Genomic DNA, 11628 nt, shown 5'->3' on the forward strand with positions numbered 1-11628 from the left:
TTATTGTTTTTCATACCTTCCAGACCGTCCAGATCAACAAGATGGGACAAATCTCGAATTCTGAGCATGTGATCGAGTCACATGTCCCACGCCAACGTTCACCATGCGTTTATCGTGTGAGTATGCGTGTGTCCGTGCCCGTCAGTCCGGCGCTGTATTTAAGATCTATTGGACATTTTCGAGGAACACTCGATCATTTATAACCTGTTTTATTTTCATCTGTTTCAGAACAATTTGAGAGGAATGGAACATCATTCGATGGTAAATTTTGCATGAAACCTTGTAGTTTGTCGTAGTTTTATTCTTCTATTTCTTAATCACATTTTAGCGGGACTATAGAGGAAGCATTGTTAGAGAACAAAGAAACAACGTCATAGCATCGGGACTATGGAAAAATCCAGCACGAAAGGTTCGTGGAATCGGCGGTTGTAGGAAACCCGGTTTGCCAGATTCCCTTCGTTAAGAAACAGGAAGAATCGATTCCATCTAATATTCCAGAGACGTATCGTCTTTTTACCGTCGACACTGTACGTAGATCTTTCTTTTTATATATTTCTTTTTCAAACGAAACGACGCGACGGTTCGCAATATTCGACAATCTCGAAGGACAGTGTCAAGGCATTGAACCCCTCCGGTTCTTTGTGCTTAGATAGTACACGTGGACACACATACTTGATGCGAGTAGCACTTGGAAACTCTTCTAAGCGTGCCCACTATAAGTGACTCGTGTCCATTAACCCCTTGTACGATTTAATTAGTATTATTTCGCCCAGAAGAAATCAAAAGCTAGTCTTTTCTAAAAACAAAAAGGGGCGAATTCACGTTTTTCTAAAAGGATTTTCCGTCTCTGTATTCTTGGAACTTGTACAAATTTCCTCATGGGGAAAAATCGGGATTTCACCTTAGTCACTCGATAGTATATGGATAAAGTTTTTACACCGATTATTGTTGATGCTGTTTCACCGGTTTGAGCAGATTAAGCAGATAATTAGTAACACCTTCGAAAGACGGGCAGAGTTCTTCCGTGATTCATTTGTATCGGAGGCTACGATCCTCTGCGTATATTATATGTAGTAATCGCGTAGCCATGAAAAATCATCGCAAAAACACGGATGGGCTGAAGTCCCTCTCGTGTACTCTTATTATTTATTCGCCTACCAAATCCTCCTGTTTCGAGTATACGTTTAAAATTAAGATTGCATAAATTTCAATGGATGATTTCAACTTTGAATCTTTTTATATTTTAAATTCCTTTAAAATAGCCGACCAAAGGTTTTACGAGCCATGTAAATGAATTTCAATTCGGATTATTTATAATACTTACGTATAGTCTTTTCTTAAATCACACCTGGAGGTCGAATATTTTCACGATATATTTATTTATGCAAACAACTTCCCCGTATTACTTTCTTTATGTCGGCCACACGTGTACAACGTTACTTCTAATTGCTAGTTCGGGAAAAAGCTAGTCGATCCATTTGTTTATTAGATTCTCTTTTCCGCAATTTGTTCGACAATGCATGCTTTAAAACGAGGAGGAATATTTTCAGTTTAGACTTTAATTCATCGATTTAGGGGGGAAAATCCAACCGAAACATTGAAATACAACAAACTTTAATATCTTAACAATGATAGACCGCGTTCAAAACATTCGGTTAGTCTATTTAAATCATATTATTTACGCATAATAGGAAGAACGCACAATAGAATGCATCGAATAAAATTGCTACACACGTATCGTGGTCTGCTGACGGTTTTCAGGACTGACTGATGGTAGGAAACGTGATAATATCACGTGAAATGACATCACCACGATGAGATTGGGATGCATAGAACATAATTTTACGTATACGGTTGAAATAGGGAGCACTGATTCGAATGGAGCACACGGACCTCGTTGAACGCGAATACTGCATCGTCATACCGCGGTTCAGCAGTTTAGCTGAAGAATCGTGATTCCCGATGCAGAAACGTCGAGAAAAATACACAAAATGCAAGCGACACATGGAATAATTGAACGTCTTCAGGTTGAAGTTTCCGGAAACTCGCGTATAATTGTTCATGATCCGTTGTCGAGAAAAGTCCGTACGTTCAACTATGGCAGACGTCGTTTGTTAAATTGCAGATGTCACGTACAGCGAAACCTTCAATCATATTTTTAATTTTAATTGTAATTATTCTGTTCCACCGAATGTATCGTGGAATTTTTCAAACACATCTTCACGGTTAAAATTTCTGCCAACAGTTTTTGTCGATCCCATAATTAGCTTGAAATTAATGGTAAAATAACAAAATATATAGTTTTTCTTGTGATCGTATGAAATTTATTATTGTAAATCTTATCTGTGTTTATTACAAACTCTATAAAAATATTACCAATGCAAAGTGCTACACTTCCATAAGTAACGTCAGTCGTAATAACGTAACTATTATTTGCAATTAACAAGTTCGACTACGAATCGTATGTTTAAAAATCCAACATACGATTCATAGCAAAATTTACGTAAAAATTGAGCAGATATCTACATGATTACAAGATTAAGTATAATATCCTTTTAGTTACATTAATCGTTTCTGATACCAGATCGTATAAATTAACGTTTCGATCGTACTTATTTAAAAATCACGCATTACGTTTTGTCGAGAATGTTCCGTATAAATTGAAGAACGAGAAAGAAGCAAGTTGCAACCACGGTTTCTTTCGTTCTTCAATTAGTCATAATCGTGCAACGAGTAGACAAACTCGGAAAAATTTAAATAATTGTTCATTCAACGATAGATGCAGCTGCTTTAAAACTACCGATCGATCACTCGACTATCACACATCGATTCAGAAACATCATAGACACATTTTTACATTCGCAACATGGGTAAAAGTACTGCACGATATAAATATTATGTTAAATGAAAGTAAAACTATCACTTCCGAGTGTTTCGTATCGTTACACGTTCTCAGTTGAGTTAATCGTAAGATTGGTGTACTAGTTATTTAAATAATGGAGAAACTATACATCTAAGAGGCAACAAAACGTGTAGATAAAACTTATTTCTATTATTTCCCTCGTCTTTCGATCCAATATCGCGCGTCTTCGAATTAAATATATACTTATTTATCAAGTCTAATCTAATTTCAAAACAGAAGAAAAATGGCGGCGAACTCGTATTATTTAAACCCTTTATCCTTTCGTATTCCGCGTCGGGGCAAATTTTTAATCGACGAAAATGAAACAATGTAAAACCATTAACGTATTAGACGCCATACTGTTTAATTTAATCCATTATCCAGGCGTCGTATGGTACTTGAGCAAAGATCTTCTCGACGAAGGTTGTCATGACTTGGACCAATTTCCGCCTAAGATCCGGTTTCATTTCCTTCAGCAATTCCTGACTATTGGTATTTATGAACAGGTTCAGCGCGGCAACTAAAAGTAAAAAGATGCTGTTAATCTTACGTAATCTTTGATTCGTAATATTACCTCGCAAATATTTTCAATCATATTATATATATTCATGAGTTTCCTCCTAGTCTTTCGTGGAATAACATATACTTTGCTGTTTTTGATATTGTACAAAGAATCAGTGTTTCTTGTTTTTTACTTGAGGTAGAATGCACTTACGTATTATAGCGTTGCTGTCGCGAACGTTTTCGACTCCCATTCTGATGTTTTGCACGCTGAAGTCCATCTTGAGCTGTTGCAATCTCAAGTAACGACGACCCTGAATCAGAAACGGCTTCGCTCTGATAAAAACTTTGGCCTTGACGCCCTCTGCAATCAGACGGAAACATAATTGAAATAAAATTCATTTTGATTTCGAGCAATTTCATTCCACTATCTTCAGAATTTATTTAAATTGAACGTACATGAAAGTTTACAACGTTTAAATGTAAATCGCGTACGCCGCGGAAGGACGATGGCTCTTTCTTATTTTTCTTGGATCGAGTTTCACGAGAGTCGAAAATCTTTAGTTTGAACCTAATTTGCAACGCTAATACTGGCAAAGTACGTTGTAAATCCGGTTGCAGGCTGCAAGGCGAAGTTATTAGAGGTCAATGGTACCGTCTCCGTGAAAACAGGTACAGTACCTCTCAAGACGACGTTGACGTAAACACAACTCCGTTATAGGGCCTTGGACTTTCACCCTGATTTAAATTCCTCAAAAACCTGACTTCGTCTCTTTTAACGAGCGTCGCCGATAATAGCGACGCTAAATCCAGCATTATCGAACTTGCTTCGACAGGATCTACTGGTCTCTAACTCTAAAACGAGGCCTTTCCTCGTCAATTTTTTTCTCAAACTCTGTTAGCAATATTTCAAAGCGTGTACATTCGTTTCTGATTGTGAATTCAGTTTGCAACGATTTAAAAGATTTTTCTTTCTAATCGAGCAGCTTGTATCGTTCGAGAGTCCATTTCTTTACAGCTTCGAGAGACGCAAAAAAGTTTTGAAAACAAATTTGCATCGCGTTGGCGGAGAAAGTTGACGACGCTCTTGACTTTTACCTAAGCCTTTTCACTCTGCAATGTTCCAACACAACGTTCTACTATCTTTCGAATCATAATTACAGATCTCTATTCACGGCACTCGACAGAACCGACTAATATCTAATTTCGCGATTTATAATAAAGTAGTACGTTTCAGTGGAAAAATAGTGACCCATTTATGACCATTCCGCGATTATTCAATGATTTATCGATGTTTGAGTAAAGCGTGACGTTTACGGTCAGTTTCGATGGTTTAAGACCATCGTAAATGTAAAAGTTTAGCGATAGAGAGGCGTCGTAGTAGAAATAGTTGCAATTTCTCACCGTATTCGCCCCAATAGTCGCCAGCACCGCTGGCTTTCACGAGGATCAGAGTCCCACTCGACCTGTACTTGGCCGCAGCTCTTATTTTAGGAATGCTCAGGGCCAGTTGCAATTGCACCTCATCCTCGGATAACCTGGCCCTCAGGCCGGTCACTCTTAAAGACGAGACTCCTTTCGCGGCAACGTCCTTGAATTGAGCCCTGTAACCATCGGGCCCTCCGCCTAGAGCTATGTGTAGCTCGTCCAGGATGATCGGTTCCACTTCTGGATAGCCTAACTGTGGCAAACCTACCAGAATCGCAAATAAATTCAATTAATTATCGGTTAGAAAAACGTTCATTTTTCCTCTGAAATTTTCATTAGACTTTACGATTATTTTAGTTCATACTTTGTAAGATAATTTTGTTATTTTCAGGCCCTGCTTTGAAGCGGCAACGCGTTAGGACTTCGGAGAAATTTTAGTTTGCACGAACGTCGACTCGTTACAGTTGCAAGCCGTGGATTCGATACTGTTCTCGGAATAGTGAAAAGGTACGAGCGATCGAAACGAAGCCAGGCCCTTGAGGGTCACACGGTTTCGATGTTTTATTCAAGATGCGTCGGAGCAGCGAACCTATTCCGTCAGACTCGTCTTGTAGAGCGCGAGGAATCTAGGACACTGGGTGACCATTCGAATATACCGTTATAACCTGCTTCTTTGCAGCGAAACTTCTTTTTCCTTTTTTTTTTATTTCCTCTACGGTACCACGTGGTCCCCAGAGATCGGTAATTCTCGACTTTCGACTTCCGTATTTTTCCCTCGCCAGCACGCGACAAGTTTTACGCTCGAATTCCACTTTTAGAAAATGGGATCGCTGCTTTCGAACAAACGTGTACTATATTGCATACCGTCGATGCGACTCCGAACTCGCCGACTGGAAATAACTGTCACGGCACTTTCCTCGAGCAGTATATTTTTTATCTTGGCCGACAAATTAATTATCCGAGGACCCGTAGCCTTTGCAAACTGATTTATCGTATCGTTCACGAGCGTATTTAGAATTAATCGGCTAGAAAAGTGTCCACAACTTATTCTTACCGGTTCTGAAACGGGTTCGTATCTGTTCTGTGGATTATCGTTTGACAAAACAATGCACTCGGTTTACGAACCGATATAGAACCGTATCAGAATTATTACTGTTTGCTGGAATTTCTCACCGTGACGGAAATGTTCGGTAAGGACGTTGGCGGACCTCGCGAGGCAGCTCTCGATATTACGATCCCTTCTGGAGCAAGGTTCCAAAAACTCCAGGCCCTGGTACCTGCCGATCGCCTGGACGCCGAGCAGGAACGCACACGCGCACACGAGCAGGCTGTACCTCGTCATCGTCGATCGCGATCGCTGATCCAGACCCAGATGATGCTCGAAGAAGACCGGTATTTTCTGTCGGCGTCCGGCACGAGTCGATCGAATTTCTTCGCGTGGAATGACCGGCTAGCAGGGATGCGCCTGGCCTTATAGCACCTTGACATTGCCCCCGCTATGCCTTCGAGCCGAAGAACACGAAGAACAGGACGAGACCGAGGGAGTGCACGCATCCGGCCGTGGATCACGCTCATCCGGCCAGATACGCGCCTAAGACCATTTTATTCTCCTTTCCTGACCATTCCCGCCACCGATCGGAATAACTGGAGCAAACGTCGACGATCCTATCCTTTCAACTCGTTCACGCGCCTCTTACACGATCTAGCTACGACGGAACTTTTAATCCAATTACATACGCACGTTTACTCGCAAGTTAGAATTCATTTTCAAAATCGAACGGGCCAAGAATTCCATTCGATTGATTTCTTAACGATGCAATAGAGAAGGAAAAGCGAAGAATAACAATTCGAGAAATCATCATATTAAGAAGATGCCAGAGTCGCGTCGGACAAAATCTACAGAATAATAAAATGGTAACATGGTGATTTATCACGGTTCATCAAACTTTCGAGCGATGGTAGTGCAAGATCGAAGAGGCGGAGACGCGTTACAGCATGGAAGGTGATTAAAGACGGCGGTTCCTAATATTCGAGATAATCGGCAATAAAATATTTGCAACAGGTAGATCGAAAGTAAGCGTACGTCAGAGCGTGGACGTCACCATAAGTGGACGGGTTCAGCGAGGAATGTTAAGCACCGTTAACGAACATCGTAACCCGTCACGATTACGATCGATTTTAGCCACGATCGAACATTATGGGAAATCAAACGGTAATGCCTTCGCATTACGATCGCATTTAGCGTAATAGTTTTCGTTTATAGATCATATTGTAAGTCTGCTGTTCGATAAATTGACACGACGGTGACTCGTCTATAAGATTTTCGGATTTCCGATCGCTAGAGTGAATCCTTGGACGCATAAATCGTTACGAGTGATCTATAGAGATTCTCCGCTCGAGGAGAATCGACGCACGGATGTTGATACACCATGCTCGTACACCATGAGAATGCGAGGTCAAAGACCGTCCATTTCTCAAGGCAAGCAGCTAGTCTGACAGAAGAAGAAAGCCTCTTTTGCTCTCCTGGCTTCGTCATACAAGATGTCCCTAGGATACCAGACGCGTGAAATAATTATTTGACGGTTGAAGGTACGAGAAAACCTGAGAAGACGTTCCTTTTAAAGGTTAAAATTTCTTTTATTATAAGGACATTTGGAAAACTGGTAATCGTGTAACCGATTACAACTTTTCTGGTTGAAGAAAAGATCGGTCGATGATAACTCGAAGAAATGATTGATGAAAGGCAGCCAAAAATCGTTATTAAAGCGAAACACGAATCTCGGTTCGAATACGAATCACGTGTCTCAACACTTTTCAATCTTTAAATTGAAGTGAGAAACTATTAAATATTAGCTGTGCTAGTTGTAGAAAATAATGAAAATTACTTTGAATTATTCTACCTATAATATTCTAAATTATTTCGATTCTTAAGTAGACTTGCTCTTTTAACGCTAGATTTACGGACACTGTCCGTATATGTATTTCTATTAAAATAAATTTCTGTAATTTCAAATATGAAATTTGTGAAATTTACGAGTGTCTAAAATCCAGCGTTAATAGTATTATTGCGTATACTAACTCCTATATCACACGTATTTCTTCTTCCGTCATTAATACTATAAATTAACGAAGCACGATGCAACCGCGACTCGCGATTCGTTTTCGATTTACACCGATCTGACAATTTTGTCGAAGGGAAAATTATGGAAAGCTCTCTCGAATATTTCCGTGAACGCCGTAGAGACCAAATCGTTAATTAAACGCCTGGTCATTACGAATCCTGGTTGCCAAGCGCCGTTTATTATCCTGTCGAGGAGATCCTCGAGTATTTGTCGGCCAAAGAGCAGGTTCGTAATGTGAAGCTTCAAATCCCTGATCGTTTGCACGTCGACGCTCACTTGGATCTTCCCTCCTGGTAGTTTGGTGACCGTAGTTGTCTGAACGAGATCGTCTGGAACGAGAATGGATAAATTGTAACGTTACTATTCGATGATCCGTTAAAAAGTAATGTTTTCCAGACGATATCAAGTACTCTGCTCCAACTCCAAACTCTTTGTACACTTACACAGGGCTAAAGTAAATTTCCCCTTGTTCTTCATCGACGATGCAAACACGGATCCGTTGAATTCGTAAGAACCGTCTAGGAATTTCTCCGGGAAACTCTGAGTATAAACAATCTGAAATCGAAGGATAAACAGTTTGAGCAACGTAGGCGAAGTTATAGCGAGGGCAGTGCGTGGGTAGATTAATTATGCGTTGCGGTAGATTGTCCTAAAAATTGTCATCGACAGCTTTCCTATCAACTGGTATTCTCCCACTCTCGCTTAAGTATGAAAGTACATACGCGCCTGTATACAGGGTGTTCGGCCACCCCTGGGAAAAATTTTAACAAAGGATTCTAGAGGCCAAAATAAGACGAAAATCAAGAATACCAATTCGTTGATGGAGGCTTCGTTAAAAAGTTATTAACAATTAAATTCAAAACTTTCAAATCGTTCTAAAAAAAATACTTTTCGCTTCAGGGGTCAAATACAATCATTTTTGGTCATTACACATACCCCCGAAATCCTACCCACTTTCGAGAAAAAAATTCGAGAAGGTGTGAAATTTTTCGACGAAATTAAAATATTTCAAATCGTTCTAAAAAAAATATTGTTAGCTGGAGGGGTCAATTATAATCATTTTTGGTGAATAGACATACCCTCGAAATCTTGCGCATTTTCGAGAAAAAAATTCAGTACGATTGGAACTTTAAACAAATTGGTATTCTTGATTTTTGTGTTATTTTGGCCTCTAGAATCCCCCATTAAAATTTTTCCCAGGCGTGGCCGAACACCCTGTATGTAGAAATTACCTTGTAGTGTGGCAGATCACTGACGAATTTCGTCACTTTGCTAGCGGACCATCCACTTTCGGTGACGTTTCTCAGCGTCAAAGTGAAGCCAAAATTCGGCATCCCCCGCTTCACCGTCACTTCTCTTGCAAAAAATGGATCGAACGGAAGCACGTTATACTTGACCAGTCCGGTTTTGAAATACGGTCGAATCTCGTTCAAGGCTTTTCGAACACATCCATCAAATCCAGGCACGTTCGGATGGCAATTTTCGAAGTGGTCCTCTGAAACGAAAGAAAGTCCGTCGTCACTTTCGTCCGAGACGAAGCGGTCTCTGACCGATTTCATCACGGTAATACGTAATTCCAACAGATTTAATCCTTCGCATTAATTGCCTTTGTAGAAAGTGTCGCTTCAGCCTCGAGACTAAAATTCGACGCGTTTAAATTGAATTCGTACGACTCTGGTGACTGAAAATATTTTAGGGATATAAAATAAAACACGTCAACGTATCTGAAACTCTATTAAAGGAGAACTAGATTAGGAACATCGAGTATGGTTACCATTTACAGTTCCAGCATGCGTCAATTGTAAGTGTGTGTCACCGTGTAAAGGTTTTCCACGTAATAATAGAATATATTATCGAATTCCTAGTACCATCGCGAGGAAAACAAAAGGAGCCGACTATTACCATGTAAAGCCAATCGCTTTGCCATTGAAAGGAAAACGCATTATCGTAGAGTATACCTAGAAGCACCGAAGAAAATATACTATGATCCTTTTTACTGCATTCCTCTTGAAACGAAATCTCATTAAGCCATCCGAGAACATGATTGCAAATCCTTGTAAAACAATCCTAGAGACGACGAGTAACAAGGGACTCCGAGACACAGCGGGAGAACGGAATTTGCATCGAATGAAACTGCACTTTCCAGTTTCACTGCGATGCTGTTACGTCCCTTGGGATTTTCTGATTGCATTAGGTTAGGCACCGTTTTAAAAAAAACTAGATGAAAATTAATTATCGAAGCGATAGATTACCAAAACACTAAAATCACTGGAAATTCCTGGTAAATCACGTGGCACTCGTTGGAACAAACTTGACTCGTCTGCTTTGACAAATTCAACCCCGATCCTCCCCCGACTTAGGGTCGCGTGCCAAGATCGAGTCACCGTAGAATCTGCGAATAAATCGACAGATTTCCCACTATGAATCAACTCACTCGCAGACTCCAGAGTTAGCGAAACTCGGTACATGATCGAAAGCCACTGTAGAATTAGGGTTAAACGATCGAACAGGTACGAATCGAAAGTGAATACTTGCGATCGGTAGTCCAAGGTCCCTTTGCACACCAGTTACGAGGAACAAGCTGCTCGTTATGGCAGTTGGACGAAAGTGGAGCGTTCCGGGCGTTAGTCGGTGGTTCTCTTACCGAATTCCGCGATGGAGGACGCGACCAGGAGGAGCAGGACCACGGAGACGGCGATCGTCGGTTGCATCTTTGCCCGCTATGATCGATAATGTCGGGATAACTCGCGACCACGCGGTGTAGATCCAGCAAAATGTGAACCACGCGTCCGATGCTTACGCTTTCACTCTCGAACGTGCATCTGAGAGAAGGGTTACCAGCGTGCCGTTCCTGTGCCAGAATTTTCGGTCGACCTTACATAATTCCCGCTCGTACCCGCAGGAACCGCGATCGGTGAAACCAGCCCGCGATTGGACGAGATTAATTATTTTTACCAGCGGTTCTGTTGCCCGATTTTCCTGTCTTTCGAACGTAATCGCGTTTCCTGCTCCCTTGAAGCTTTAACCTCGACTTGTTTGATCGGCCCGAACGACGCGGAATATTGTCCCTACGAATTGGAAAAGGATTATAAAGTTCCTGTTTTGTTCGAACGAATGAATCGAAATAAAAGGCAGTGTCCACGAAATGTCCTTGAATGCGTTTTTAGTCAATATAATGCGTCGTTTCCTCTTCTTTGGCTATTGCAACTATCGATAAACAATCTTGGGAATTTCCCAACCAATTTGCATAGCCGACGTACGACGTTATTGTGTGTTCTTTGAATCCCCCATTTTGTAGTTATATTTCTGAGAATTAATCGGACATTTCGACTCGACGGATGTCGATATTTCCTGATTAAACTTATTACCTGACCGATAGATACGATGGGCAAAGTCCAAAAGGAGGACCCTGAATATTTTGTAACATCCATCGGATCGCGTTCGATGTATGGGCAAAAAGAGTTGTGCTAATTTTATTTCGAATCAAGTGAAAGCTTGAAAATTAATATAAAGAATAGGATCGTGCATCCGTGGAACAAGAAACTACAGTAAAATCCAATATATTTTCAAAACAATTTCATTTTTCTTCCTCGCATTTAGCACCACGCGTGTGCAAACGCGTCGTAACTCTTTCGTAGCGAAAGTTGGTTACACAATATATCGGAATTATACAAT

At 40.7% G+C, this 11628-nt stretch overlaps 2 protein-coding genes and 1 long non-coding RNA gene across 4 annotated transcripts; 1 reads left to right on the forward strand and 2 right to left on the reverse strand.

Moving 5' to 3' along the window:
- Nucleotides 1-32: 32 nt before the first annotated feature.
- On the forward strand, nt 33-6141 carry LOC143341626 (uncharacterized). Its single transcript, XR_013079657.1, has 5 exons — nt 33-116; nt 229-261; nt 329-527; nt 5223-5338; nt 6027-6141. It is a non-coding gene; the product is annotated as an uncharacterized LOC143341626 (long non-coding RNA).
- Jhbp2 (Juvenile hormone binding protein 2) lies at nt 2418-6541 on the reverse strand. 2 transcript variants are annotated; one of them, XM_076764572.1, is made up of 5 exons: nt 6248-6541; nt 6005-6209; nt 4808-5095; nt 3618-3767; nt 2418-3422 (listed from the first exon to the last, which is right to left on the reverse strand). In XM_076764572.1, the coding sequence occupies exons 1-5, from the start codon at nt 6404-6406 to the stop codon at nt 3271-3273; spliced, it is 954 nt and encodes a 317-aa protein (XP_076620687.1). In that variant the 5' UTR covers nt 6407-6541; the 3' UTR covers nt 2418-3270. The 2 variants fall into 2 exon arrangements, with proteins under 2 accessions (XP_076620687.1, XP_076620686.1); XM_076764571.1 differs by having other exon boundaries at nt 6005-6372.
- Nucleotides 6542-7524: 983 nt separating this feature from the next.
- Nucleotides 7525-11033, reverse strand: Jhbp16 (Juvenile hormone binding protein 16). The gene is made up of 4 exons (XM_076764580.1): nt 10598-11033; nt 9186-9448; nt 8397-8508; nt 7525-8282 (listed from the first exon to the last, which is right to left on the reverse strand). The coding sequence occupies exons 1-4, from the start codon at nt 10662-10664 to the stop codon at nt 7999-8001; spliced, it is 726 nt and encodes a 241-aa protein (XP_076620695.1). The 5' UTR covers nt 10665-11033; the 3' UTR covers nt 7525-7998.
- Between the last annotated feature and the right edge of the window lie 595 nt (nt 11034-11628).

Source organism: Colletes latitarsis, chromosome 5 (genome assembly GCF_051014445.1).
Source record: "Colletes latitarsis isolate SP2378_abdomen chromosome 5, iyColLati1, whole genome shotgun sequence".
Classification (NCBI taxonomy): domain Eukaryota; kingdom Metazoa; phylum Arthropoda; class Insecta; order Hymenoptera; family Colletidae; genus Colletes; species Colletes latitarsis.